Source organism: Petaurus breviceps, unplaced genomic scaffold (assembly GCF_028583685.1).
Source record: "Petaurus breviceps papuanus isolate PSGF00001 unplaced genomic scaffold, PetGlider_PUasm1.0 91041, whole genome shotgun sequence".
Classification (NCBI taxonomy): Eukaryota; Metazoa; Chordata; class Mammalia; order Diprotodontia; family Petauridae; genus Petaurus; species Petaurus breviceps.
The window spans coordinates 21,955,456-21,983,255 of NW_027187400.1; the positions used below are offsets into that span (position 1 = coordinate 21,955,456).

At 38.3% G+C, this 27,800-nt stretch overlaps 1 protein-coding gene across 2 annotated transcripts in view; it reads right to left on the reverse strand.

Moving 5' to 3' along the window:
- VPS13D (vacuolar protein sorting 13 homolog D) overlaps positions 1–27,800 on the reverse strand; it is a 361,069-nt gene that overhangs the window by 287,174 nt on the left and 46,095 nt on the right. For both annotated transcript variants that reach the window (XM_069078269.1, XM_069078268.1), the window contains exons 22-25: positions 24,095–24,185; positions 21,230–21,356; positions 20,106–20,286; positions 8,519–8,701 (exon numbers count right to left, since the gene is read on the reverse strand). In XM_069078269.1, coding sequence (XP_068934370.1) covers positions 8,519–8,701; positions 20,106–20,286; positions 21,230–21,356; positions 24,095–24,185 — 582 coding nt within the window. The remainder of the gene's footprint in view (positions 1–8,518; positions 8,702–20,105; positions 20,287–21,229; positions 21,357–24,094; positions 24,186–27,800) is intronic.

Sequence of the window (27,800 nt, forward strand, 5' to 3'; positions counted from 1 at the left end):
ATAAAAATCTGCTCAGTATGTGATTTATCTTTCCTTAAAATGCCTAAAAAGCTTCAGTCAATCTCATTAATGAGGTCAAATAGAACACAGTGAAAAAAACTATATTCATGACACCTGGAATTCAATTCAAAAATTGATATGTGGCTTTTTAAATTGCAGATAGTGTTTCTCTACTATGAAATAACCAGATTCCTCCTGCATCTTTTTTTTTTCTTTCTTGTACCTGTTACAACCAGAAAATGATTTTATCTTTAATGTCACTGTCTTTTCCTCTTAGTTTCAAAGGAGAACAACACTGGTCACCTTCGAAGAGATCTTGGGCAGTAAATATTTTTTAAAAAGCCTTTTTTATATTTACAAACACATCTGTAAAACAAATCACTAAAAAAAAAATGCTCATGTGTTTTGCACCTAATTAATATTTGCTAAATTTTAATTTATAGCTTGAAACCCTCCCTTTATTTGTGTTTATTTGCATTTGTTGATCTTTCAGGAAACTCAAGTATCTATCATCTCTGTATTTTCTATGCTGTTGCTTAAAATAAATAAGTGACTTGAGAAGAGATTGGTCTTATGGCTCTTGTGGAATGGATACAGAGATTATGAATCAAGGACTAGGAGATGACGAAGGAAAAGGAGGCAGATTCAAAACATTCAGACCTGCTCCCATTAAAACATAGATTTATGTAAAACTATTCCAAACACACAGGAGTAATGAAATTCAAGGGCAAACAACTCCAATTCTTTCAGATTTGATTTCAGGATGATTTCCTGTTCTCAAACCACTGGAATTCCTATTAGAAGAACAACACACGTGCAAGCTATTAGAGGGCAAATGGAAATGCAAAGCAATCTTTAGTGGCAACTGGAGGGAAGAAATCACCCAATTCTTTATTCATTTATTAAATACTTAATCTAAAACAATCAGGCTTGACTATGCACAATTGGGTTACTTCCTAGATACACTTATCTAAAATACAAAGTCCAAAACAAAAGAAACACTCAAAACTTCCCTTATGGAATTCCAAAGAACAATCAGTGAAATGGAACAAGATGAATGTTTTTTACCGCATTTTAAGAAATAAACTATTGAGAAAAATCTATTTAGGAACAAAAGGATAAAAGCTTCTTTGATGTCATCAAGGGAGCTTTTAAATATGGGAAATTACTTACAGACAATATAAGAAAGAAGTAGATGTCTCTATAAGATTTTTATTTTGTAGGTGATAATACGTCAATTGATTGCTGAATTCCATAAGGTTTATCATCATTTGGGAGGATGTCAAAGAAGGATATTTGCTATTATACCTTGAAGCACAATCGATGCTTGTATATACTGCCACTTAAAATCAAATCCTCAAAAACAAATACAGGGAAACAATTTTCATTAAAACATTACGGGATATTTGCTCTTATTTAGTTTACTAGGGAAAACAAAATCCCTCTCATAAACATATGAAGTTCAGTATGATCTACTCCAATTGAAAACACACTACTACACCTTACTTTAAGCCAATGCATATGAAAATTCAGGTTAACTAAACAAACTAAAGGGCATTTAACATCACCAAAAGATTTTTCACTTTTTAAAAGCATACACCAGTGGGTTCTGCTGTAGAAATGTGGGCATGTCCCTTCATTACTCTTTATAAAATAACTAGGTCGAACTGGACAACCCCTAAAATCTCTTCCAGACCTAAAGTGTATGAGTCTATGATTTTCTGGAAGACATTTATTATGTACAGAAAGGGAATTACATAGATATGATCATGTTTAAAGGTCCAATTCAATTTGGAAATGTGGGAACAGATCGATAAAAAGGAAGAACTCAAAAAGAAGCCCCAAAATGTAAAATAATTCAAGGTGAAAAAGCAAGCAACAGCCCAAGGTCTCTTGACCAAAAAGGAAAAAAAAGAGGGCATCCCATTCTATGGTACTTAAGTACATGAAAGGAGGCCCAAGTCAGACGCATTTCATAATGAATTCAGTTCTACAGTGAACAATCTTAGAATTGAATGCCTACTATATGCACAAGACACAGTGCTAAGCACTGTAAATACAAAAACAATATAACAAAATAGTTCCTACCCTCAAAGAGCTTACATTCTACATAGGGGAAAATGAGTTTTCTCCGTATAAGGTGTGACTCTAAAGGTATGACTCCATAGTAATCACACTGATTCCTTTCATTCTTACTGACAGGTTAGAACTCATATATTCTATATTCAAACACACATTACTTCCCAAGCTGTTTGCATCCAATCTGCCTCAAATGTTCATCTTTTTAAATATTTTCTTACAAGGATGCTAGATGGCTGGGAATAATGTAACATTTAGAAGAATCACACCTGTTGGAGGGTCAAAGGGGAATGGAAAGAATGTGGCAGATGTGATTGTAGCACCAGCAACAATAATTAATATGGGGAAACTGAAGGGAGGAATACAGATCATCAAAGGCATGCATGACCAGAAAGGGCATGGAATGATAGCTGGCCACATAAGCGCAACACTGGTATCCATGACAACAGAGGAAACTTCCAGGGCACACACAGGTCTTATATGGCAAAGGCTAAGAATCAGGCAGGCCCATGTGGACAAATGGCTGCCTATAGTGGGTGTAGGTAGCAGCACCTTTTTGAGATCCAGAATCCCACTAACTTTGCTGCTCTTCAGAATCAGCCACCTAAGGAACCAGGGCACACTTAAACAATGCTAAGGGATTTGAAATGTTTCCTCATCTTCTCTTAAGGCAGTGCCTGCAGAGCAGTGAAGAGCAACAAAGGGCAATCTTTGTCTTTACTGTAAAGCCCAAACCCAGTATGACCCAGGGAACAGAAAGCCACAGCCTGTACTCAGGGCACAAGGGTCAAGTCCCATCTCTGGCAAGTATTGAAGGTGTGACTCTGGATAACCACTTATCCTCTCAGTGTCCCAGGAACTCTAGATCACAAGTTACAGGGAGTTTCTCACAGTTACAAGTTTCTCACACTGACCAAGTCACAGGTCTGGACCTGCTCTGCTCCACTTCTGCCAAAGAGAACCCCAACTTTATAGTCACATATTCTGAACCCAAAATACTCTCACCCTAATTTAACCAATCACCTTATATGACAGCTCAGAAGACTTTTATCTATTTCCCAAAATACTGATGATCTTCTAAAAACTGTACCCCAAAGGCTAAAGTTGATTCCAAAGAATTCTAGACCTGGGTGACATGATGGATAGAGCTCTGGACTTGGAGTCTTGAAGCCCTGGGTTCAAATCCTTCCTCAGTCATTTTCTTACTGAATGACCTAGACAAATCACTTCACCTCCGTCAGCCTCAGAGAATGAGAAAGATGAAAACTCCTCAGCCCATAAGTTTTGTGGGAGCAAGCCAGAATTTCAGTTCCATCCTACCCCCTCCCCTTAGTACTGCCACATCAGCATTAGGCCCCTTCAGAGGTTTTCGACCTCCACCCTCGCTTGTGACCTTTTTCCCTCCCTTGCTTTAGTGTCTACCAAATAAGGACATGAACAATACCTTGGCTCTTTGTCCTGCCTCCCAGCCAATAGGAGACACTGGTGGGCTTCTTTGTTATCCACCACTGGGTTAGATTTCGTGCCAAGACTGAGCACCCACCTCCCACCAGTGCTAGAAGGGACAGCTGGGGAAGGGGGAGGGCTTGACTGTGTTAGGGAATAAATTCTTGTTCTGTCTTTTGTAATTCACCTCATTCTGCTGGTTCATACTGGTGGAAGGGATGCCCTCTTCTCACAAGAACTGAATAAACTTCCTGTTCCTTCCTCAAGATAGCTCTGACTTTTAATTTTTCTGGGTAAGGAATGTCTGGGGTCCCCATGCCCCACAGACTCAGTATGCCTATGGGTAAAATGGAAAGACTAACACTTGTAGTAGCTACCTCTCAAAGCTGCTCGAAGGGTCAGGTCAAAGGGTCTGAGAGTGCTACACAAATGTCAGTTATTATTGTTGTTGTTGTTGTTGTTGTTGTTACAATAGTCAGGTTGGAAAATGTGCACAGCTACCCACAGCGTCTACCTTAGAACAGACAGTTCTCATCCGTATCTATGGTTAAGTTATAGTGTGTTTATTTAAAAAATTAAAAAGTCACACCAGAGACTAGGGAAATCCAAGTAAGAAATCTTGGGGAGCAGTCTGTCTGCACAAACAGTCTCTCAGCAAGCATGCTTTTCTGTAGTACTATCCATCAGGTTAGGAAAAGAAGAATGAAGAAATTTTTCAAATTAAATTTTTTAAAATGTAATTGAAAAATAAATATTCTGGAAGAAGAAAAATAGCAAATGATGTCTCCTAAAACATAACTACATAAACTTACAACAGTGCCATCATTTGCAAAAAGCATTATCAAAAAGTTTCTCCATATTAAATTGCTACATAAAATTAGAATTAAGAATCACTGTCTTAATCTGCTAATTACGACCCCCTGAAAACTTCTGGAAATCTCAAAAATAGAACTTTTTCTTCACCTTAAGAGAAATTATTACTCACATTAAGATCCAATTATTAAAATTGGGGAGACCAAAGCTTTTTTTCCCAGTCCTGTTTCCTAGTCTGATCTCTCAAGGGCAGGGCTGATAGAAAATAGGATTAACATTTTCCTCATTATGGATACTGCTAGTCTAGATTAGACTAATCTAAAGTGAAATTCCCTTCTGCCTCAGGCTGGGGTGGGGGATAAATTCTTTGAATAGAAAGTCCAAGGCTGAGGGTAACTTAGAAGTAAACATTTTATTTATTTATTAGAATAGGTTTGTTCCCCCTTTGTAATAGTCATTGTCTCACTGGCTGTGAATATCCCAGCCATCACTCTCAGAACACTCCCCCCCTCCACCCCTTCCAAGGATACAGAAGCTGCTCACCACCACCAAGAATGTTTTTGGCATTCAAGAATGCCACAAAGATCCTTTGATCAAAATGCTGGCATTATTAATAAAATGACTAATTGCCCAGAAACTAATGTTTCTCAAACTAATGTCACAATCTGAAACCAAGATATTTCTTGATCTTTCAAGTCTAATGTGACTAGAAGGAAGGATTTTATACAAAACATAATTGGAAACCTTTCTCTCACCCATGGAACAGATTTTGACCAGAGAGGCTGTCATCCCAACAGAAGGGCAGCCAATGTTCACATCAATTTATAAAACCATCTTGAAACCTCTTTTCTAGAATTTAGACTAGAGACAGCAGGAGCAAACTTCTCAGTCTTCACCATATTCCTAATTAGACTGGGCAAATTAAGAGTTTAATAAATTTGTTGTTCTTCAGTTGTCTTTCATTTGTGTCTGACTCTTTATGACCCAATCTGGGGTTTTCTCGGCAAAGATACTGGAGTGGTTGGCCATTTCTTTCTCCAGCACATTTTCTAGATGAGGAAACTGAGGTAAACAGAGGAAAGTGACTTACCAAGGGTCACATAGTTAGGAAGTATCTGAGGTCAGATTTGAACTCTGGAAGACGACTCTTCCTGATTCCAGACCCAACACTCTACCCTCTGTGCCACCTAACTGCCCAGCTCAATAAATGCTTTTCGACTAATTAATAAAATATCTTTCATTCTTCTTTATGGCTTGCTAACCAACCTCTCCCTGCCTTTTCCCATTCTTTCACTAGCTCATTAGAAAGGAATCCCAGCTAGGCTTGTGAGAGATGTTTCCAGGAAGCAGATTCTGGTTTCCTTGTCTTCAGACCTTCCTTTTCTAAGCCAGTTTTGGGGCCAACAGGTTACTGGGGGATAGTAATGTGCTGTATGTCAGTTTCCTTTCACTTTTCTCAAAGTTTTCTGTCTCTATAAGTAGAGACAGCGTGACACAGAAGCAGAAAAGGCACTGGATTTAGAGTCCAAGAGTTAAGTTTCAAATCCCAGCTCTGTTATCTTTTACCTTGTGACTCTAGGCACATGACTGCCTCATGGGCCTTAGTTTTTTCAGTGGTAAAGATAAGGGGTTCTCTTGATGTGATCCTTAAAGTGCTTTAAAACAGAAGCACAGAATTTGAGAGTTGGAAAGAACCCCAGTGGCCAACTAATCCATCCTGTAGAAAAAAAGGAATCCACACATAACAACTCTGTGATCATATGATTTTTTATGCTACCCTTACACTTTCTATAGGACATTTTGTGGGTCAAGTGTCTGGGTCACATTATCCCAAGCCAAAAACCAGCACAAGACAAAAGCCTTGGGTTGCTCCACTACAGCCCTGCTTCCAAGCAGATGGGAAATAATGAAGGAACACTCCAAGCCCAACAACTCAACCAATTCTGGAGCCCCTATCATCCAGCCCACAGCTTTCCATCCTTCCCACAAAAATAATAATGACAGATTTTATCAAAATGTTTTGATAAAATCTAGGTAAGCTCTATCTGTAGTACTATATCTGAGGCAGATGGGTGGTGCAGTGCCTGGAGTCAGTAAGACCTGAGTTCAAATCCAGCCTTAGACACTTACCAACTGTATGACCCTGGGCAAACTCTGCCTGCCTCAGTTTCTTCAATGGTAAAATAAGGATAATAGCACCTACTTGCCAGGGTTGTTATGATGATCAAATAAGACACTTATAAAGCACTTAGCATAGTGCCTAACACATAGTAGGTGCTCTATGAATGCCTGTTCCCTTCCTTCCTTCCCCAGATCTACCTGTCACTAGGGGATGACACACAAGTATGGCACAATCCCATAAGAACAGTGTCAAATCAAAATGAGTTGATGCTGCTGAAGACAGCCAAAGATAACAAAAAGATGAAGGTTTTTCTGACTTTGTTTTGTTTGCCACGTGAGGATGAAAGGAGGATCACAGAAGGGAGAGAACAGTGCTATCAGAAATAAAGTTAGTCTGGCACTAGCTGCACTAACTCTCTGGGACTCCTGTGGCCTGTTCTTCATTTCACTAACTGTCCCTTTAAAGATGTGTTCTTGAGTGGTACCAGAAACTGAAAGGAGGCTCACACAACTATCTCCGAAGAATCCAGCATCTTTTATTTTTGAAACTTAGGACAAAATTTGTCCTGAACCTTGCAAGACCTGGCCAGGCTCCACCATCTTTCCAAGCTCAGTGGTGGCAGCTGGACCATCCTCTTGCCAGCTTCTTTCAAGTACCCCAAGAGATGACCCATGTGAGCCAGGACCAAGAAGAGCACTGAGCACACTTTTACTCGCTTCTCACCAACCATAAGCATCCACACCCTCTCAGTCAGCTTTGTTCAGGCCCCTCCCCGGCAAAGAAGAAAAGCCTGGAGAAATTCTGCCTTCTCCCTCCTTCTATGCTCTTTGCCCCCACCTGTAGCTTGTTCCCCATTTTTATGTTTTCTTACCTTTCCTCCACAGCATCATGTCATCGTGAGCTGAGGAACTTCCTGTACTATTCCCATGGGGCCATTGCAGGCTTGCGTGTTCCTCCTATACCGCCTGCCGTTGTCTTCATACATGCCTTTGTTTTTGTTTTTTTTGTGGGGGTTTTTTTGCTTTATGGAGGGCAATTGGGGTTAAGTGACTTGCCCAAGGTCACATGGCTAGATTTTTTTTGTTGTTAAGTGTCTGAGAACGGATCTGAACTCAAGTCCTCCTGACTCCAGGGCTGGTGCTCTATTCACTGCGCCACCTAGCCATCCCCATACATGCCTTTGTAAAAATCTAAGTTACTTGGGAAAATTTCTTGCACGTTAATCTCAATCTGTTAATGGGAAGGGAAGGAAATGCTAATGACATCAAAACACCTATCCCATAACTGGTACTTAATAAATGCTTACTGACTAACTAAATCACAAATTGCTGAAATATTGAGATACACCCAGGTACACCCCCCCACACCCACAGCCCTGTGTGAGCACAGACACACAGAAACACCACTGACTGCCAATAATGCATGGATCATAAGCCCTTGTATACAGTGTAGTACATTTCTAATAAGAGGAATCACTGTGGTACACTGGAAAATCTGATTTCTAATCCTGGGCTTTAGTAGCTATGTTATCTTAAATGAAGTTCTTTCTGTAGGCCTCAATTTCCTCATTGTAAAATATGGACATTGGGCCAAATAATCTAGTGGGTCCCTTCTGGCTGCAGATCCTGTGATACTATCAAAAGTCTGCAGTCTACAAAGGCCAATCCTCAATCTTTACCAAATACATGCCGATACTTGGAAGGCTCACAACCACAGAGGCCTGCCCCAACTCATCTCTACTCCTATCTCACCCAACCTCAGCCATTTTCTCCTGCTGCACAATCCCCGAAACTCAAGACAGCTGCATCTGTTCTTGAGAGCCCTATGCTAAGGCATGCACCAGAAAGAACCTGTTTATTCACATCCCTCAGAGATTTACAATTGTGTTGTTCAGAGGTGAATAAAAAAATAACCATCCTTGAGAAGGTGTCCAACTTACAATTTAAGATGCCTTCAGATCCCAAGGTAATGAATTAAGACGAGTAAGAAATCATTTTGAGGTGAGACAAGGATTTTTTTAAATGGGCCAAACAGAAAAGAAAAATACTAAAGGCTTACCTTGCCTTGCAAGGAGAAGGTCCCAGGGGATCCTGCAAAGAGAAACCTGTTCTTGATTTTCAGTTTCCCCAGATTTGCTACAATTAAATTATTTGATCTGGAACTTTCTGGGATGAGGAGAACAGGAGCACCAGCTTCAATATCTAGAAAAACCCGAGAGCAGCGTTGGGCCTGATCTCTCACCTATGGTCAAGAAGAAAAATTATTGTTCAAATACTCAAACTCCAAGATATGACTTTTTAACTAAATCACTTCAGCATTTAGGTCCTTCAAGGTCAGGGGTCAGTGATCTACTCATACTTAGAAGATACAGTCAGTGCTAGATAACTGTATTTCAATATAGTTGCTTTTTCTGATAATCCTAAGTATTCTGCTTTATGCACTTGTTCTGAGAAGGGGCCCAGCACCCTCACCAAATAGTCCAAGGGTCCCATGACAAAAACAAGGTTAGGAACCCCTGCTTGAATGCAGAATTCTCCTCTTCCTCCATCAGTTTCTGAAAGATGAGGTGCTAAAGCAGCACAAATCTGGGAACGAAGGGATGGGAGCTCTGCCACTGATGAGCAATGTGACTCTGCACCAGCTACTTCCCCTCTTTGGGAGAGCAGAAGATGATGCCAAGGATAACACCAAGTTTGTGAACCTAGGAGATCAGAAGGATGCTGGTGCCATTGATAGAAATAAGGAGATTGCAAAGAGAGGGGTGGGTTTGGAAGGAAAGATGATGTGTATTTTAGATATATTCAGTTTGAAATGTCAAAGAACCATCCAATTTGAAAGGCCCAGAAGGGGATGAGGATGTAGAGGTGTGAAGAGACTGGGGATAGATATTAGATCTCTGCAGAGAGATGATAATTAAATACATGGGAGCTGTTAGGATACTAAGAGAGTACAGAGAAAGAAAAGAAGACCCAGGATAGAGCCTTAGGGGACATCCATAGCTAGAGGGTACGATATGGAGTACTGAACCAGAAGAAGATGGAGAGAAGAGAAGCAGAGGGCAGGGTCATGAAAACTCAGCTAGACTACCTACAGGGGGAGAAACCACGTGATCAACATTGCCAAATGCTGCAGGGATGTCAAGAAGAAGAATCAATGAAAGACCACCCGATTGGGCAGTTAAAAGGCTACTGCTAACTCTGAAGACAGTCATTTCCTTTGAGTGATGAGGTCACAAGCAAGACTGCAAGAAGCTGATAAGTGAATGAGAGGAGCAGAAGGAAAGATGAAAAAGGGAGTTAGCTTTTTCTAGGAGACTGGCTGAGTGAGAGATTAGAGAGAAAGGATGACAGACACCTTGATAGAATGATCAGGTCTACTAAAGGACGTGAGAGGAAGACACACCATACTGGTAGACAGCAGGACAAGAAGCAGTAGATAAGGAGGGACTAAAAATGTTTTTAACTTAACACCAACATTTTGGTAAACAAACAAGAGGAAAAAAGATTTAACATGGCAGCAACAAAGTAATTCCATCTGCATCCACTTCTTTACTTCTTATGTGTAGAATATGCACTTATCTTTTGTGCATATAAAGAGTGTTTTTACTGGCATTTCTTGGCACATCTATGACTATGCACTGACCTTCCCTACCAAGTCTAAGTCTTCCTTTGCAACAAATATGTAAACTATAGCAAAACCAAGGTACTTACTGAACAAGGCTAATAGGAATGTCGAGCTAATTCTGCATCTCTCATCTATCAAAGGAGAAAGGAAAGAGATACCCTTAACAACTATGGCTGGGAGACAGAGATAACCATAACAGAAAATGGACAATTTCAATTATATAAAATTGAAAAACTTTTGAGCAGGCAAAATAAGAAAAGTTAAGAGTTAGAAACAACTGAAAAAATCTTTATAGCAAAATTCCCCTAATAAAGGTCTATCCAAGCGAAATAAAAAACTGATACAAACTGTAAGAGGCATTCCCCAACTGATAAGTGGTCAAAGTAGATATATATATATATATATATACATATATATATATATACTCCAAATGAATACAATGCCTAAATATAAAAGGTCATGACAAAAAAAATTACATTAAATATGTAGAGGGAGAGAGCAGGGGGATAGATGATTATCAGCACAATGTGTTAGAAAAGAAAAGAGACGGGGCAGCTAGGTGGCACAGTGAATAGAGCACCAGCCTTGGAGTCAGGAAGACCTGAGTTCAAATCCGGCCTCAGACACTTAACACTTACTAAGCGTGTGACGTAGGGCAACTCACTTAACCCCAACTCACTTACTTTCCCTGCTCCAAAATGCAAAAAAAAAAAGAGAGAGAGAGAGAGAGAGGGTAGGATCCAGGGTACATGTAGAAAGAGGTATGTCTTGGGGAAGACTACTTCTTCATCAGAGAATGGAGAAAGAGGGAGATAATGTCAAGTAGTTTTGATATGTGAAGAAGGGAAAAACAGGTGGCTCATGGTGAATTATCTCCATTTTCTTAGCAAAATATGAGGCTATGGTCCTCCTCTTAGGGGAAGGTGTAGTAAGGGCGAGGGAGCTTTGAGAAGAGAAGAAAAGTTTGTAAAAAACCTGTGAGGAGTGGGATAGCAAATCAATTAAGAGGAATAAAAGTGTTGCCTTGCCATAGAGAGAGCCTACTTGAAGTTAGTTGGGTAAGATAAATTCATAGCAGACTCAGTCAGCTGAGTAATATCACTTCCCCCAGCTCCATTCAGCAGCACTTAAGTGACAGTGAAGACTTAGTGGTAGCAATAATCCAAAGCACAAGAAGAAACAAGATAGGAGATTCAAGAGAAGAAGACAGTGTGGATGGAGTTTGGCCTGGATCAGGATAGGGAAGAGGGAAAAATTATGTCAAAACTGAAACAAAAGCCTGGAAGAATCTGAAGAAACATAAGCACTGGAACCTTCAGTGAGGACCAAGAACAGGTTCAGGAGAGGTAAAAAGTATACAGAGAGTTGTAGTGATAGGAAGTTATGATCAGATAGGGGAATGTGATCAAGACAATGACCAACCATGACTCCAGAAGACTGCTGATTCCCACACCTCCCAACAGAGAAGTGCTAGGCTCAGGGTACAGAATGAGTCAGAGATTTTTGGACATGGCCAGTTGTAATGGAAATGCAAATTTGGAAGATCTTCCCTGCCCCTAGGCTAAAGTGTACCTGAAGCCTAGGGTGGGAGGCTTGTTTTTCAGTAAATACTTCTTGATTGGCCAGTGAGTCAATAAGGTTGTTACATTTTCTGAGCCAGGAGAAGGCTATATAAGCCCTGATGTGTAGCTTTGTTTTGGGACTCACTTTGAGAAGTGTTCTGTGATTTGATCTGAATTCTGGGAAGCCGTTGTTGAGAGTCCCCCGGCTTTGAAAAACCCAGATGTGGAAACCCAGATGTTGACTGGGTATGGATGTAATGGTTGGACAGTTTGGAAATCTGTCTACTTGATCTGTTTCTGTCTTGATAATTCTGCCTGTATGCTTTGAAGTTCGGGGTGCTGACCTTTTTCCCCTGAACAAGGTAAACGACATATGTCTGACTGATTAAAGTAAGCTTGTTAACCCATTTTGAGTTGCTTTCCTTTAACAAAGCAGATCCAAGAACCTGTATGGGCAGCAAACCCTGAGGACAGCGCTTGGGGTGCTTGCTGCTACACCAGTGTGGGAATTTATCTTGATTAATTATACATATTTGGTACAAAGGTTTTCTTTTTTTTTTCCCAGTGGTGGTTGTAGTGTTATTTGAATTTAATTGAAAGTGAAAATGTGTTCGTTAAAAAATAAAATGTAAAAAGAAAAAAGACTAAGCAGATAAGGTTTAAGTTCTATCCAAATGTGAATTATAGATGGAATTTGCGTATTAATTTAGCAAATCAGGAGTAATAACAATACCTTATATTTAATATTCCTTACCATAGCTCTGTGAAGTATATAAATTAGGAACTATTGTCATCCCCATTTCCCCCTTGAAAATGGGAGGAAAGGCACAAGGAGAAAGTGATCAGTGTTAAAATCACCTGCTAGTAAGAAAGAAAACAATACTCCAGAATCTAATTGCTCTTAAATTTCTTACTGTAGTGAAGAATCAGAACTGAAAGGAACCTGGACCAGAACATCATTCCCAAAAAGAAAGTGTGCGTGTACAAGGAAAATACTTACAGCAGCACTCTTTTTAGCAGCAAAGAACTAGAAACAAAGCAGATCCTAAAATCTCAGATGCTCACCAACAATAGACAAGATGTGGTACATGAATATGGTGGAATATCACTTTTTTTTTTTTAAGAAATAAAGATTATGAGGGATGGCTGGGTGGCACAGTGAATAGAGCACTGGCCCGGGGGTAAGGAGGACCTGAGTTCAGATGCAGCATCAGACACTTAACACTCATAAGCCATGTGACCTTGGGCAAGTCACTTAACCCCAATTGCCCTGCTTTCCCCCCTCCAAAAAAAAAGAAAGATTATGATGAATACAAAGAAGATTAGGAAGACTTATATGAAATGCTAAAAAATGAATTAAGCAGAAACTGGATAAAATATATATACATATACATTACTACAACAATGTAACGAAAATGGGGGAAAAAAAAACAATCAAAAACTGAACACTGTGACCTATTACCCATGATTATATGCTAACAAATCTGTGAACATAGGTGAAACAAGCATACCTTGTTTCCAAATATCCAAACTGACAGAAGACCAAATAGAGATCTTGAAGAAGCTAATCTCAGAATAGTAAATAGATCAAGCCATAAAGTAACTATCAAAGAAAAAAACTTCTGTTCTTAATGGAGTCACAGGAGAATTCTATCAAACTTTTAAAAAGAAACAGTAGCCATTCTACACAAATTATTCTCAAAAATTTGGGAAAGAATCCCAAAAGGATTCCCAACAGAATCCTTTATGAGACATAGTCTTACTATTTAAAGCAGGAAAGCACAGAAGGAGAATTACAGACCAGTATCATTACTTAATATTCAGAAATTTTAAATAACACCGTGTCAAAGAGACTACAACAATTGACCCAAGAAATCATTCATTTTGACCAAGTTGGATTTATACCAGAGATGAAAGGATGGTTCAATATTAGGAAAACAATCAACATAATTTATCATATTAAAAACAAGAACATCCAAAAATTACATGATTATCTCAATAGATAAAGAAAAAATCTTTTGATAAAATATAATACTCATTTATGCTAAAAGTATAGGCACACAAGGACCTTTTTTTAATATAATAAGAGTCATCTATCTAAAACCAAAAGCATCATATGTAGTAAAAGGGATAGATTTGAACTTTTTCCAATAAATACAGTATTAAAGCAAGGATGCCAACTTCCAGCATTATTATTCGACATCGTTTTGGAAATGCTAAGAGTTGCAATAAGACAAAGAAATAAGAAATTAAATGCCTAAAGATAGGTTAAAAAGAGATAAAACTATACCTATTTTCTGAAGACAGAATGATATACTTGGAGAATCCTAATAAATAATTCAAGATACTGAGATAATAGCTCCAGCAGAGTTGCAGGCTACAAAATAAACCCTCAAAATTCAATTGCATTTCTACATAACAATAATAATAATAATAACAAAACCCAAGAACTATAAAATCCATAAAATATCTGGGGATCAAGTCAAGCACACAAAAGACTTTTATAGAAAAAATTACAAAGTGTTGCTTAAAGAAATAAAGAACAACTTAAAATTAGTTGGAGAAATATCCAGTGCTCATGGCTGGGCTGTGTTAATATAATAAAAATGTCAATACCACCAAAGTTAAATTACACTTTTAATATTATATCAATCAAATGATCAAAGTAATGCTTTCCAGAACTTGATAAAATAAGAACAAAATTTATTTGGGAAATCAGAAGATCTAGAACATCAAGCGAAATGATGAAAAGAAGCAAGGAAAAAGGCAGAACAGCACTTCCAGATCTCAAACTAAATTAAAAAGCAGTAGTCATCAAAACCATCTGACATTGGATTAAAAATAGAGAAACAGAACAATGGAACAAAACAGACAAGGAAGAAATAGAAAGAAAGGAATTCCGTAACCCACTGACTGACAAGGCAGAAAGCACCAATTGGCTAGGGGCCACGGGTGGAACACCAAGGAGGCATATGTTTCAGAGCTGATGTGATCTTGCATGAAGATGAGTTTCTAGAAACAAAGATGAAATCCAGGAGAACAGCAAGTGGGAAACAATAAGGTGGCTGTGCTTGTCCCTTTGCTTAAGTGGAGCATCTGGGAGATGCTTTCTGATGTACACTCGAGGCTTTTTGGGCAGGGGGTATTGAGAAGGTATGAGCTTCAGAGATGATGTGGTCTTGCAGGAAGATGTGTTTCTGGAGACAAGAACGAAATCCAGGAGCAGCCATGGGAGAAATTAATATCAAAGATGACAAAAGATGGGAAGTCAATGTTGGAGGCGTTGTAGGAAGAATGGCAGGCTGCTACATTGTTGGTAAAGCTATAAATTGGCACAAAAATTTTGGAAGGCTATTTGGAATTATAGCAAAATAATTAAAATGTCCATGCCCTTTGACCCTGAGATCCTATTATTGGCTTATACCCCAAAAAGGCCATTGGAAACTGGGAAATGGCTAAACAAATTGTGGTATGTGAATGTAATGAAATATTAGTGTGTTTTAAGAAATGATGAATGTGATGAATACAGAAAAGCACGGAAAGATCGACATGAAATCATGGAGAAGGAAGAAAGCAGAGCCAAGAAAACAATGTGCACAATAACTACAACGATGTAAACAGAAAAAAGCAACCATATATGTATAAAAATCAAAAGTGAATTCAGCAAAATTATAAAAAAAAAAGCATAGCTCAAAATAAAGAGATATGAGAAGATAGTCCTAACCCACCCTTTTGCAAAGGTGAGAGGTTCACAAATATTGCAAATTGCACCTGTTTTCTTCATACGTACTGATCAATTATGCTGGGGGGTTTTTCCCCTTTTCTTTTTTTGGCTTTAAAAAATGCTATTTTTGGGGGCGGCCAGGTAGCACAGAAAGTAAGAGCACCGGCTCCAGTGTTGAGAAGACCTGGAGATAGAATCCCGGGCTCAGACACTTAGCACCCACCCAGAAACACCTGGCCGTGTAACCTTGACCAAGTTACTCAACCCCAATTGCTTAGGGGCGGCCAGGTGGCTCAGCGAGTAAGAGCACCGGCTCCAGTGTTGGGACAACCTGGAGATCGAATCCCGGGCTCAGACACTCAGCACCACACCCAGAAATAACTGGCCGTGAAACCTTGAGCAAGTTACTTAACCCCGATTGCTTAAAATAAAAATAAATAAATAAAAATGCTATTTTTTAATTACAAGTGGCTCTCAGTAGGAGGAGAGATCCTGGGGAAAACCATGAGGATGTTAAAAAAACAAAAGATATCAATAAAAACTTATTTTTTAAAAAATGGATGCTGCGAAATTATTATGACTCAAAGAAGAAATATGAACAGGTACCTCCCTCTGCTACTTTGCAAAGGTGGGAAACCACAGGTATACAACACTGCAAACAACATATTGGTTTTTGATATGCTGTGTTAATTTTGGTGAACTTTTTCATATTTCTTATTTTTTATTAAGGGAGATGGGAAAAGGAGGACTGCATTGGGATATGTAATATGAAAAATAAGAAATGTTAATAAATTTTTTTTATAAAAACATATCCTACTTGTCTGGGCTTTATTCTTTCTCATCTGTACATTTTTTTAACTCTTTCAATGATCTCCCCTTTTTTTGCACCAGTATTGCTAATTTCCCCCTCAACTATCACCCCCAATTAAAAAAATAAAGAAAATCCGTATCCCAAATTAGCATAGTTAAGCAAAGCAGATTCACATAGTAACCATGTTCAAAACTGTTGTACATGGCTAATATGGAGATGTTTTACATGACTTTACATGTATCATCCATATCATACGGCTTGCCTTCTCAAGGAATGGGGGAGAGGGAGGAAGAAGAGAAAGGATCTGAAAGTCAAAATTTTTTTAAAAATCAGTATTAAAATTTGTTTAACATACCTGGGAAATATCTGACAAAATAAAAATTTATATTTTTAAAATGTATGTATCTCTCTGCACTATGAGTCCATCACCTCTATAAAAGAATATAGATGACATGTCACCCCAGGTCCTTTGGAGAGATGGCTGGTTAATGGTCAGAACTCTTTAAGTCTTTCAAAGTGTGTTTGTTTTTTCCCTTTACAATGTTGTCTTTGTATAAACTGGTCTCCTCATTCTACTCATTTCACTTTGTTATCAGTTCATGCTACTCAGGATTCTTGAAAATCCTTAATCATCTCTTACAGCACAATAATATTCCATTACAATGATATTCTAGAATTTTTAACATCTCCCTTTGCTTCCCTGTGCTGAACTTGATCTATTTCTTCAAAATTGCATGTGAGCATGTGCGTGTGAATGTGTGTGTGCATGCATGTTTAATCCTCCTTTCTTCATTTTGGTTAAGAGTGAGGATCAATCTGATGCCTATGTCTCCTAGTCCTTCCTCCATACCCATATACTCTCTGCTCACTCATCCCAATTACGAGAAAATACAAAATCCATTCCTTTCTTCCTACTTCAGTATATTCCTTTTACTCTTCTCGTTACCTTCTTAAAGCCATCAGAATAGAACCAATGCACCCCAAGGTCCTCCTGTTTTTCTTACTTAATTCCTGTAGGGCCCCTTGAAAACACTGACATTTTGAAAGAACACTTGTTTCCTCCTCTTCCTATTAGAAAGTTAGCACTCCATCCTAAGGCTCTTTCCATCTATTCATATAAATGTCCCTTTCTAGGTTTTTCTAGACTTTTGTGCTTGTATTTCAAAGTTCCTAGTCAGGCTTGTCATCAGAAATTCTTCAAAGTCCTTTATTCTACTGTCCCTTGTACTGCTTTGCTGGGTAAATTTTTCTACACTTTTCCTTCTGGAATACTGAATTCCTAAGATCTCTCATTTTTAGTAGAAGCTGCCAAGTCTTATATGGTCCAGTTCCTTGGTACCTAAACTGGTTTTTTGAGGATTTTCTTCTTTGCTGCAAGAGTTCTAGATTTTGGCTATGACATTCCCAGGACTTTTCCTTTTGAAGTCTCTTTAAAAAGGGAATTGGTGGATTTTATCTTCATTTTGTCCTTTCAATTCTAAAAGACCTAGGGAGTTTTCATTTACAACTTCCTTAAATTTCATTAGTTTTTTTCTTTTTTTAAATCATAGCTTTCAGAGAGCCCAATGATTATTAAATCATCTCTCTTTAGATGTTTACCAGGTCAGTTAATTTTTACTTCATATTCTTCTATTTTTTAGATCTTTCATTTTGTTCTAATATTTCTTGATGTTTCCTAGAGTTACTGGTATTTAATCTGGTTTTGGGGAAGTCAATTATATTGGAGAAAGTTTACAACTTTCTCTTCTAAACTACTTATTCTCCTTCCAGTTCTTTCTTCCAGAGTTTTTACTTTATTTTCCATCTGTTGCTTCATTTCTTTTGTATATTCATATATTCCTTGTGAAAAATCTATTTATTACTTTTGAGTTTCTGCTAATTATTACAAAATACTCTCTCCTTCTTTGGAGGGAAGGGGGGGGGGATCACTTTAAATTTAGAATGTTTTTGCACCAGTTTAGTCATCTCTTCAGCTTTAGTTCCAGAATGACAGGTGTTATATTGGGGCCAGCCTCTACCCTATGGCCCTTTCAGGTGGGTTAGTCAAGTCTGCTTGGTCTTACCCTTGAGTCCCTGAATTCCTATTGCTCACCTCTCCTCTAGCTCCTAGGATTAGGCCCCCCTGAGATCTTTGAGGTTCAGAACCTGGACTTTTAGCACCATCTGTGTTATCTCAGGACAGAATGCTAAGGACCTCAGATCCCCGGGATAACCCAAACCAAATTGTGCTTACAGAGGCTCCCCAGGGCTTCTAAGGGCCCCAACATGGTTTATATTCAACCTGGGGATCTCTTTGAGGAACTCTCTACTTTTGCTGCCTCCCCACAACCTACACATATTTCTAGCCCTTTTCTAGTCACGCTGGGAGGTTAAGGGCTCATGCCTTCACTGATGCTGGTTTTGCTGGTGGATTCCTTCCCTATTGTCTATTGGTTCCTGGCTATCTTTTTATATGATTCTGGGGTAGAAGAAGTCACTGTAGTTTCACACGAGATTTCTTGGTCATATTTGGTCTGGTGCAAATTTCAGGGTTTTGTGAGAATAGGTATGGGAAAATTGACAGCCTATCTCCATTCAAACAGTCATCTTGACCATAAGTCCTAATTTGTATATTTCTCTGACTAAATCAAATTAGATATAATTGATAGTCTTTTTAGTTTTACATACCAAAATAAAACTATTCTAAATTATCTTTGGCTATTATCTATTAGATATCTGAGAAACCAGAAGGACAAATAATCCCAGATATAAAAGATTAACTAGTTGATACCACTAATAATAGTTATTATAGTCCAAAATTCAAGAAAACAATGTAATTTCAAAAAGAAAGCCCTACTAATCTATTGTTGTTGTTCAATCATTTAACTTGTGACTGACTCTTCAGGACCCCCATTTGGGGTTTTCTTGGCAAAGATACTGAAATGGCTTGCTATTTTCTTCTCCAGATCATTTTACAAATGAGAAAACTGAGGGAAACAGGGTTAAGTGATTTGCCCAGGGTCACACAGGTAGTAAGTGTCTGAGGCTGGCTTTGAACTTAGGTCTTCCTGACTCGGCAGCTCAAGCTCTATCCACTGTGTCAGCTGGCTTCCCACCCCACTAATCTGACCAACAAAAAACCACTTCTTTAACTCTCTGAAAATCAGCCTCAGTGAACCAGCTGGGACTATAGATTCTTGAGAAAATCAGTCTTTCTTTAAAACCCAGGGAAAGACTAATCAAAGTAGAATGGGAAGAACAGGAGTCCATTATTCCCTTCCTTTCATCTTTTACTTGGCTCATGTAGTTTGATAAAAGCAAGATTGGAAAGACTGCTGTAACCTGTCTCCTCCTCTCACCACTCACAGTTAAACTCAATCTTTTGGCAAGGTATTAGGGTCTTATTCCCTGATTCAACTGATCCCCTAACAATACAGTAAGATACTATTTAGGTCATCTTTATCATTTATATATGTGTGTGCACATAAATATAGCCTCAAACAGATGTTGTGAAGGTCAAATGAGATAAGTATATAACGTTTAATGCAAACCTTAAAACTATTATCATTATACATGAATACTTGAAAACTACAAGGACAATAACATAAACGTGTGCATATAATACATTATTTTATATTATATGCATAGTATATAATATAAATAATTCAGCTACAGTAAGATTTCTGCTAGTCATTGAAGAAAGAAAAGTTATATAGGAGTTTTGTTTTTCTTTAGTTCTTAATTAGGGGATGGGGGTGGGAGGGAAAGAATGGAAATTTTGGTTGATTGAAAAATATATATATTATTTTTTTTAATGTTATAGAGAACAAACATTATTAAACATGAAATTACAGCTACTATGCCAGTGAAAATGTTCAGCTTGGTACTTAAAAAAAGGATTAAGGATTCTATTATTCAGAGAGCCATATACTTGGAAGACCTTACCGTCTGCCCCTCAATAGCAGCTCTCTGGCGTCCAAGGACATCTTGCAACTGAGTGAAATGCTGAATGAAGGCCACTACCTCAGCCTGAAAGCGCTGAGTGTGGACATACTGCACTGACGCCATCTGGAGGTTCACTCGAATGTCATGCTCTCTTTGGAGCAATGGGTCAGGTCGTCCATATCTGGGAAAAGTGACCAAAATGGGATTCCACCATGACTACAATGTTCTTTTGGCAACAAACCTCTTAGGCTAATTTAGAGCCACACCATCCGTATCTTTAACCAACAAAATGGAATTCAGGACTACATTTTAGAAAGCAAATTCCAACATTACTGTTCTATCCTGAATCTCTGTAGTCGGGCAGTCTGGTCTAGCACCTAGGACCCTGGACTGGGAGGCAGAGTTCACTTCTGACTCTAACTGAAACATTAGCATACAAGGGACAACTCCACACCTGCCCCTGCTTCTTTTCTCCAACCTAGGATACTGCAGTATAATAAATGTGAAACCAAAGATGCTTTGTATGTTGGACAGGGCATTGGACTCAACAGTTGAAAAGACTCTGCCTCAGAAGTTTACTGAAGTTTGGGACCCTGGGAAAAATCAATGAGCTTCCCTCAGCCTCAGTGATCTCATCTGGGGATAATAATAGCACCTATCTCCCAGAGTAGTTGTAAGGAATAAATGAGCTAATAAAAGAAAGGTGCTTTTAAAATCTAACAAGACAACATAAATATTAGTACTATCATTACTAAATACTTAGAAATGTATAGAAATTTGGAAAAATCTAGGAGGGTCTTTGAAACCTTCTTATTAGAATCAGAATTAATTTCTCTTTTTAGGGAAAATCCTGCTACAGTCACCACACAGAGACCATTTAAATTTCCTACATGACATTCCAGCATGACCCACTTAAAAGGAGTTCCATATTAATGCAATTCAGTGTAAAACAGGCCTTCTCATAAATGGCATTTAGCCATTTTGAAAGTAAAAAATGGTCCAGCCTCCCAAACAACAACATTTTAAAGATGCAATGTCTTAAATTTTTTAGCCCAAGCAACAATTTGGGACAACACACAATCACAGGAAAAGTGCCAAAAGAGAAAAAGAGTCAAGCATTTTACTTGAATATCTGGAAGATTAGAGCCTCCTCTCCACTTGTAGTGAACCGCTCTCTGTAGAACTCTCCATGAGAAGTCAGGTCACTTAAAGATAAGCTCCCGATACTTCCTTGTAAAGCAAGATCTCCCTCTAAGAATGGGTAATGAGAAAAAAAGAATAAATTACTGGTGAGTATTTATCTGTTTCACTGGGTTATAATGAAGAAAGCACTTAGTGAACAGTAAAACCCAATATAAATGAGACTTAAGCTGCCTTAGGACATAATTTGCCAAGCTACAAGGGACTGAGAGCACAATGAGGTGACAGCTAAAAACATTCATGCAGTTTAAGACTGCAATATTTTAGGCTAGATTTTAGTCTAAAAACAACCTCACTAGCCATTAAATCCCACTCATAAGTGAAGAAGAATCTCTTCTAAGTATACACCAGAAGCATTCATGCAGCCTTTGCTTAAAAATCCCCAAGGAGGTGGTGTCTGCCACTATCTAAGGGGACCATTTTACTTTGGATAGCTTCCATTGTTTAGAAGGTTCTTGTTGTATAGGCCTAAATTTAATTACTTTTTTGCATCTTCCATCAATTGTTCTATACATTTTTTTGGAGCCAAATAGATCATGTCTAATCTTTCTCCCACAGGATAATCTTCAAAGTACTTCATGATAATTATCATGCTCCCTTGGAATCTCATTTCCTTCAGAATAAATATTGTCAGTTCCTCCAATTGAATCTCATGTAGCAGGATTAAAGCTTCTTTCTTTCTTTTTTTTTTTTTTTTGGCTTTTTGGAAGGGGGAGGGCAGGGCAATTGGGATTAAGTGACTTGCCCAAGGTCACGCAGCTAGTAAGTGTTAAGTGTTTGAGGACTAACTCAAATGGCAAAAGAGGCTCAAAAAGGCAATGAGGAGAAGAATGCCTTAAAAAGCCAAATTTGCCACATGGAAAAAGAATCTCAAAAGCTCACTGAGGAGAATCATTCCTTCAGAATCAGACTGGAGCAAATGGAAGCTAGTGACTTTATGAGAAGTCAAGATGCTGTTAAACAGATCCAAACAAATGAAAGGCAATGTGAAATGTCTCACTGGAAAAACCACTGACTTGGAAAATAGATACAGGAGAGATAATTTAAAAATTATTGGACTACCTAAAATCCATGATCAAAGACAGAACCTAGAAATCATCCATAAAGAAATTCTCAAGGAAAACTGCCCTGATGTTTTAGAACCAGAGGGCAAAATAGAGGTTGAAAGAATCCACTGATCACCTCCTGAAAAAGATGTCAAAAAGAAAACTCCAAGGAATATTATAGCCAGGTTCCAAAATTCCCAGATCAAGGAGAGAATATTATAAGCAGCCAGGAAGAAACAATTTGAATATTGTAGAAACACAATCAGGATAACACAGGATCTGGCAGCTTCTACACTGAGGGATCTAAGGGCTTGGAATATGATATTCTGGAAGTCAAAGGAGCTAGGATTAAAACCAAGGATCACCTACCCAGCAAAACTAAGTATCATGTTTCAGGGGAAAATATGGTCATTCAGTGGAATAGAGGACTTTCAAGCATTCTTGCTGAAAAAACCAGAGTTGAATAGAAAATTTGACATTCAGATACAAGAAGCAAGAGAAGCTTGAGAAGGTAAACAGGGAAAAGAAATCATAAGGAACTTATCAAGTTGAACTATTTACATTCCTACATGGAAAAACAATAATTGTAACTGATGAAACTTTTCTCAGTATGAAAATAGTTGAAGGGAATATATATATATATGTCTATATAGGAGGGTATATGGGCATATGAATACATATGTGAATGTGTGCATATATGTTTACAAGTATACATAGATAGAAGGCACAGGACCAATTTAATAGGAAGGGATGATACTTAAAAGGTGAAATTAAAAGGTGAGAGAGGAATATAATGAGAGGAGATGGGGAGAGACAGAATGGGGTAAACTATTTCACATAGAAGAAGCAAGGGAAAATGGTTACAATGGAAGGGAAAAACAAGAAGGCAAAAAGGCAAAACTTTATTATCATTGAATTCGGCTCAGGGAGGGAATGACATACAGACTAAATAGGGTATCTCACCCTACAAGAGAGTAGGGGGGAAGGGGATGAGAGGGGGGATGATGGAAGGGAGGGCAGGCTGGGGGGGAGGGAAATTGGAAGCACCCACTTTTGAAAAGGGAGAGGATCAAAGTAAAGAATAGAACAAGTGGGAGGTGGGATAGGATAGAGGGAAATATAGTCAGTCTTCCATAATATATCCACTATGGAAATGTTTTGCTTAGCTACTCATGTATAACCTATATTGAATTGCTTATCTTCCCAGTGGGTGACAAGGGAGGAAGGGAAAGAATCTGGAATCCAAAGTTTTAAAATCAAATGTTTAAAAATATACATACATATTATTATTAATATTTTACATGTAACTTGGAAATGAGATATACAGGCACTGGGGCATAGAGATCCACCGTGCCCTACTGGAAAGTCGAAGAGAGAATGGGGGAAGTTATGGGAGAGAGCAGATTGGGGGAGGGGATATCCAGTGGAAATGCTGTTTTGGGCTGGTGGGTAGGGAAAATTGGGGAGAAAATTTGTAACTCAAACTCTTGTGGAAATGAATGATGTAAACTGAAAAATAAAAAAAAGAGAGAAAAAAAGAATATATTCCAATGCAGAAAATGCCACTGATGAGTACATATTATTTTCCTACCTGAATGCCATATCCCAGTGGATTATGGCTAGGCCTACAATCATAATCAATCCAAGTCATCAATCCACCTATCACCCTGTGTTGTCAACTGGATTTATGATCAGAATGGGAAAGCCTTCCCCATTTAAAGGTTCACCCAAAAATAGGCTTACCAATCATTTCCAGATGAGCCACTAGCTTGGACACATTCGCTTTAGCCAACTCACTGGTCGTCTTATTCAGCACAAGAGAAAGTGAATGAACCTAGGAAAGCAAAAGAGAAAGCAAGATGAAAAAAATACATCTTTTAGAGAAAAAAGAAAGTAACTTTGAAAAGAATAACTTCTTTTTTTTTTTTAAAGCAATTGGGGTTAAGTAACTTGCTCAAGGTTACACGGCCAGTTATTTCTGGGTGTGGTGCTGAGTATCTGATCCCGGGATTTGATCCAGGTCATACTGACACTGGAGCCAGTGCTCTTACTCGCTGTGCTACCTGGCCGCCCCAAGAATAACTTCTAATAATGTTAACAGCACTTCATTTTTTCCAAATGCTGATCTAGTAGGGGAAATGGGAAGGAAGTTTAGACAAGGGGAAGAAGAAAGGAAAAATTTGACCAGATATCAGAGAAAGGAAGAAGCACTGATTCACTTAGTGACATAACCATGCCATAGATGGCCTATCCAAAATGGAAGAATCTTTATAAAAAATAAGTGTTAGAAAAAATTAATCTCAGCAGTCATTTAGAAAAATGACTAAAAAAGGAAAAAGAATAACATATAGTATAAAAATACCAAAACTGACTAGAAATGTTTGCTATCAAGTCTCTTGCCCAACCTGGATAGGTCTTGTGCTGTTCTCTTCTAGAAGCAATTATGTGTAGAATATATGAAGTCAAGTTAAACACTCAATTTCAAAGTCCAAGAAAGTAATGAAACATGCTGTTATAAGTAGAAGAAGAAGAAGATCAAAGGAAAAATAAACCAACTAATACCATCAATTGTGGTGGCTTTAGAAACCTCATATATCTTATTACCTAAAGGGCCAGAGGCCTTGGAGTGTTGCAAAAGCACTCATATGAAATATTTTATTTTCCCTCCATCTTCTAAAGAAATGCCAGCTAGTGAAAAGAGAAAGGAAGACACAGAGAAAAGACAGAACAGATATATAGATATAGAAAGTGGTGAATATAGATATACACACACTATATATACATATACAAATATACATACTTTTACATATATACACATGCATATACATGTATGTATATATATATATATATAGAGAGAGAGAGAGAGAGACACACACACACACACACACACAATGAGGTAGGGGGAAAGTTGGAGACAGAGATGGAGATGGAATTGATAGTTAGAGATGGATACAGATATACTTCAATAATTCTACCCTGCTGCTCACAGAAATGACTTTGGATCCTCATTTAGCAACAACTGATATTTATATGCTACTTTAAAGTTTACAAAGAATTTATATGCATTGTATCATTTTAGATGTTACTAATGACAATTACCTTTCCCGTCAAAGAAGTGGTTAGGGGCTTCTAACCAGATGGTGATGTGAAAGGATCTACAGGAGCCTAGAACCCTGACAAACAATTCAGAAAAGCTCTAAAAATGTAGTAAAAGGAACAATGGTAAAGAATATCACAGAGAAATGGACATAAACTCCACCATCCAATCCAGAGTTGAACACAAAGTCTGGCCAGAAACCTGAGGCAGTGTTGAATGAAGCCAAGCCAGAGTAGGCAAAAGGCATCCCCAGCTGGAGATCAGGTCAGACCAGAGCAGCGCACATCTGAGCAAAGAGGAAGAACAAGGCCAGCAGCCATGCAGCATAGCCTCTAGGAGGCCAGCACCCCAAGTCATAGCAGGAGACAGGGCCAACGAGCATCCTGCACAAAGGACAGGTGGCCCACACCTGAAAGGGCCAGGGCAGCACCTATTTAATAATATTTAAGGTCAAGCAGGAGGCCTGATAAAAGAGCAACTGATAATATCCTACTGGACACTCTCTGTGTCACTGAAAGGGACAGAGCTACATTCTAAGTTTGGGGCTATGTGAAGAAAAGACAACAGAGAAATGACCAGGAACAACTACTCTGAGCCACAAAGAGAATGAACCAAAACCCAGAGATTCTGCAGAGAGTGGGAACTAGTCTTCACCACCACACCAAGAACTAAGCCAAGCCTGCCCGTAACATCTAAGAGTATGGGAAGGAGCACGGCCTGCCCCAACCACAAAGTCTCAATCATGAAAACTGAAGCTAGAGATAAATGAGCAGAAGAAAATGACAAACCAAAAGCAGAAAAGCTATGGACTGCTAGAACCACAAGAGGTAAATCTGAAAAATGTGACTTAAAAAAAAAATCTGGATAGCATACAGAAGTCTTAAACAAAAAGGTGTCCAAATCTATTAGAACCAGAGGGCAAAGTACAAACAAAAAGACTACTCCAACAGTCACCTTCTGAAAGAAATCACAAAATAAAAACTCCCAGAAATCTCATGACCAAAATCCAGAGGTTCCAGGTCAAAGAAAAAAATAATACAAATAGAAAGAATTCAAGTACTAAGCAAATATAGTCTGGTTCACATTAAGACTTGTTAGCTACCACTATAACGAAGAGAAGTTTTTGGAATACAATATTCAAAAAGGCAAATTTTTTAAAAAAAAAAAAGGTTTACAACCAAGAATAACTCTTTAAAAATTAAGTTAAATTTAAAAATTTTTAACAACAAACAAGAATAACACTCCATAAAACTAAGTATAATCCTACAAGGAAAAAGATGGGATCTTTAATAGGAAAAAGAACTTTCAAAAATCTCCAAGGAAAAGACCAGAGTTAAGTGGAATCTTTGAAATACATAAAAAAAAAATCAAGAGTAAACTAAAAAATATAAATAACATTTTGTATTTGGAAGGAACAACAGTGAAATGCTTATATTTTTCGAGGGGAAGAACAAACATGCCTTAAGAATGCTAAAAATCTCAATGGCAAAGAGGGGGTTAAGACAAACAGAAGGGGAGGGAGACATGGTTTGAGGATCTTAAGAAAGAAAAGGGAGAGAACAGAAAATTCACAATAAAGATGCATGAGACAGAAAGAGGGAGAGGGAATATGTATCATGTGAATCTCACTTTCAACTGAATTGGACAGAGGAGGTTTGACCAGGTAGGTGTGCGTGCACATGTGTACACACACAAACAAACACACACCCACACAAAGAGTTGGTGTTATACATTAAACTCCACAGAGAAATAAACCCACCCTCCCAAGAAAGAAGGTAAGGGATTAGTCATAAGAAAAACTAACTCCAATTTAGAAGGATGGATCATGAAGAGGTGATTAAGAGGAAAGAAAGAGTAAAAGCTTGTGATTAGGAGCAGTGCAAGGAGATGAGGCAGTCAGATTAGGATCAGAAACAGATGGCTTCAGTTAGAGACCACTAGTGTTAAATACATTCGTCTTCCACCACCTTCTTCCTTACAATGACAAAGCAGGGGAGAAGGCAAAGAAAGAAAAAATAGCAAAGAATGAGATGGAAGTAAAAACTCATTTACAATGATAATCGCAGAGACCATTTCTACAGTGATTTAAGGTTTGCAAAATGCTTTACGTATATTAACTCATTTGATCCTGCAATAACCTCAATCTGGTGAGGTAAGTGCTTTTATCATCCCCACTGTACAGATGAGGAAACTGAAGCATGAGAGGTTGTATAATTTGTCCAGTTAGTAAACGTTTGAGGCAAGTTTTCCTGATTCCAAGTCCAGTCCTACCCACTAAGCCACCTAGAGGCTTCAATCAATTATCCAAAAGATCAACAAAGGTTAGATTAGATGACCAGCAAGGGCACTTCC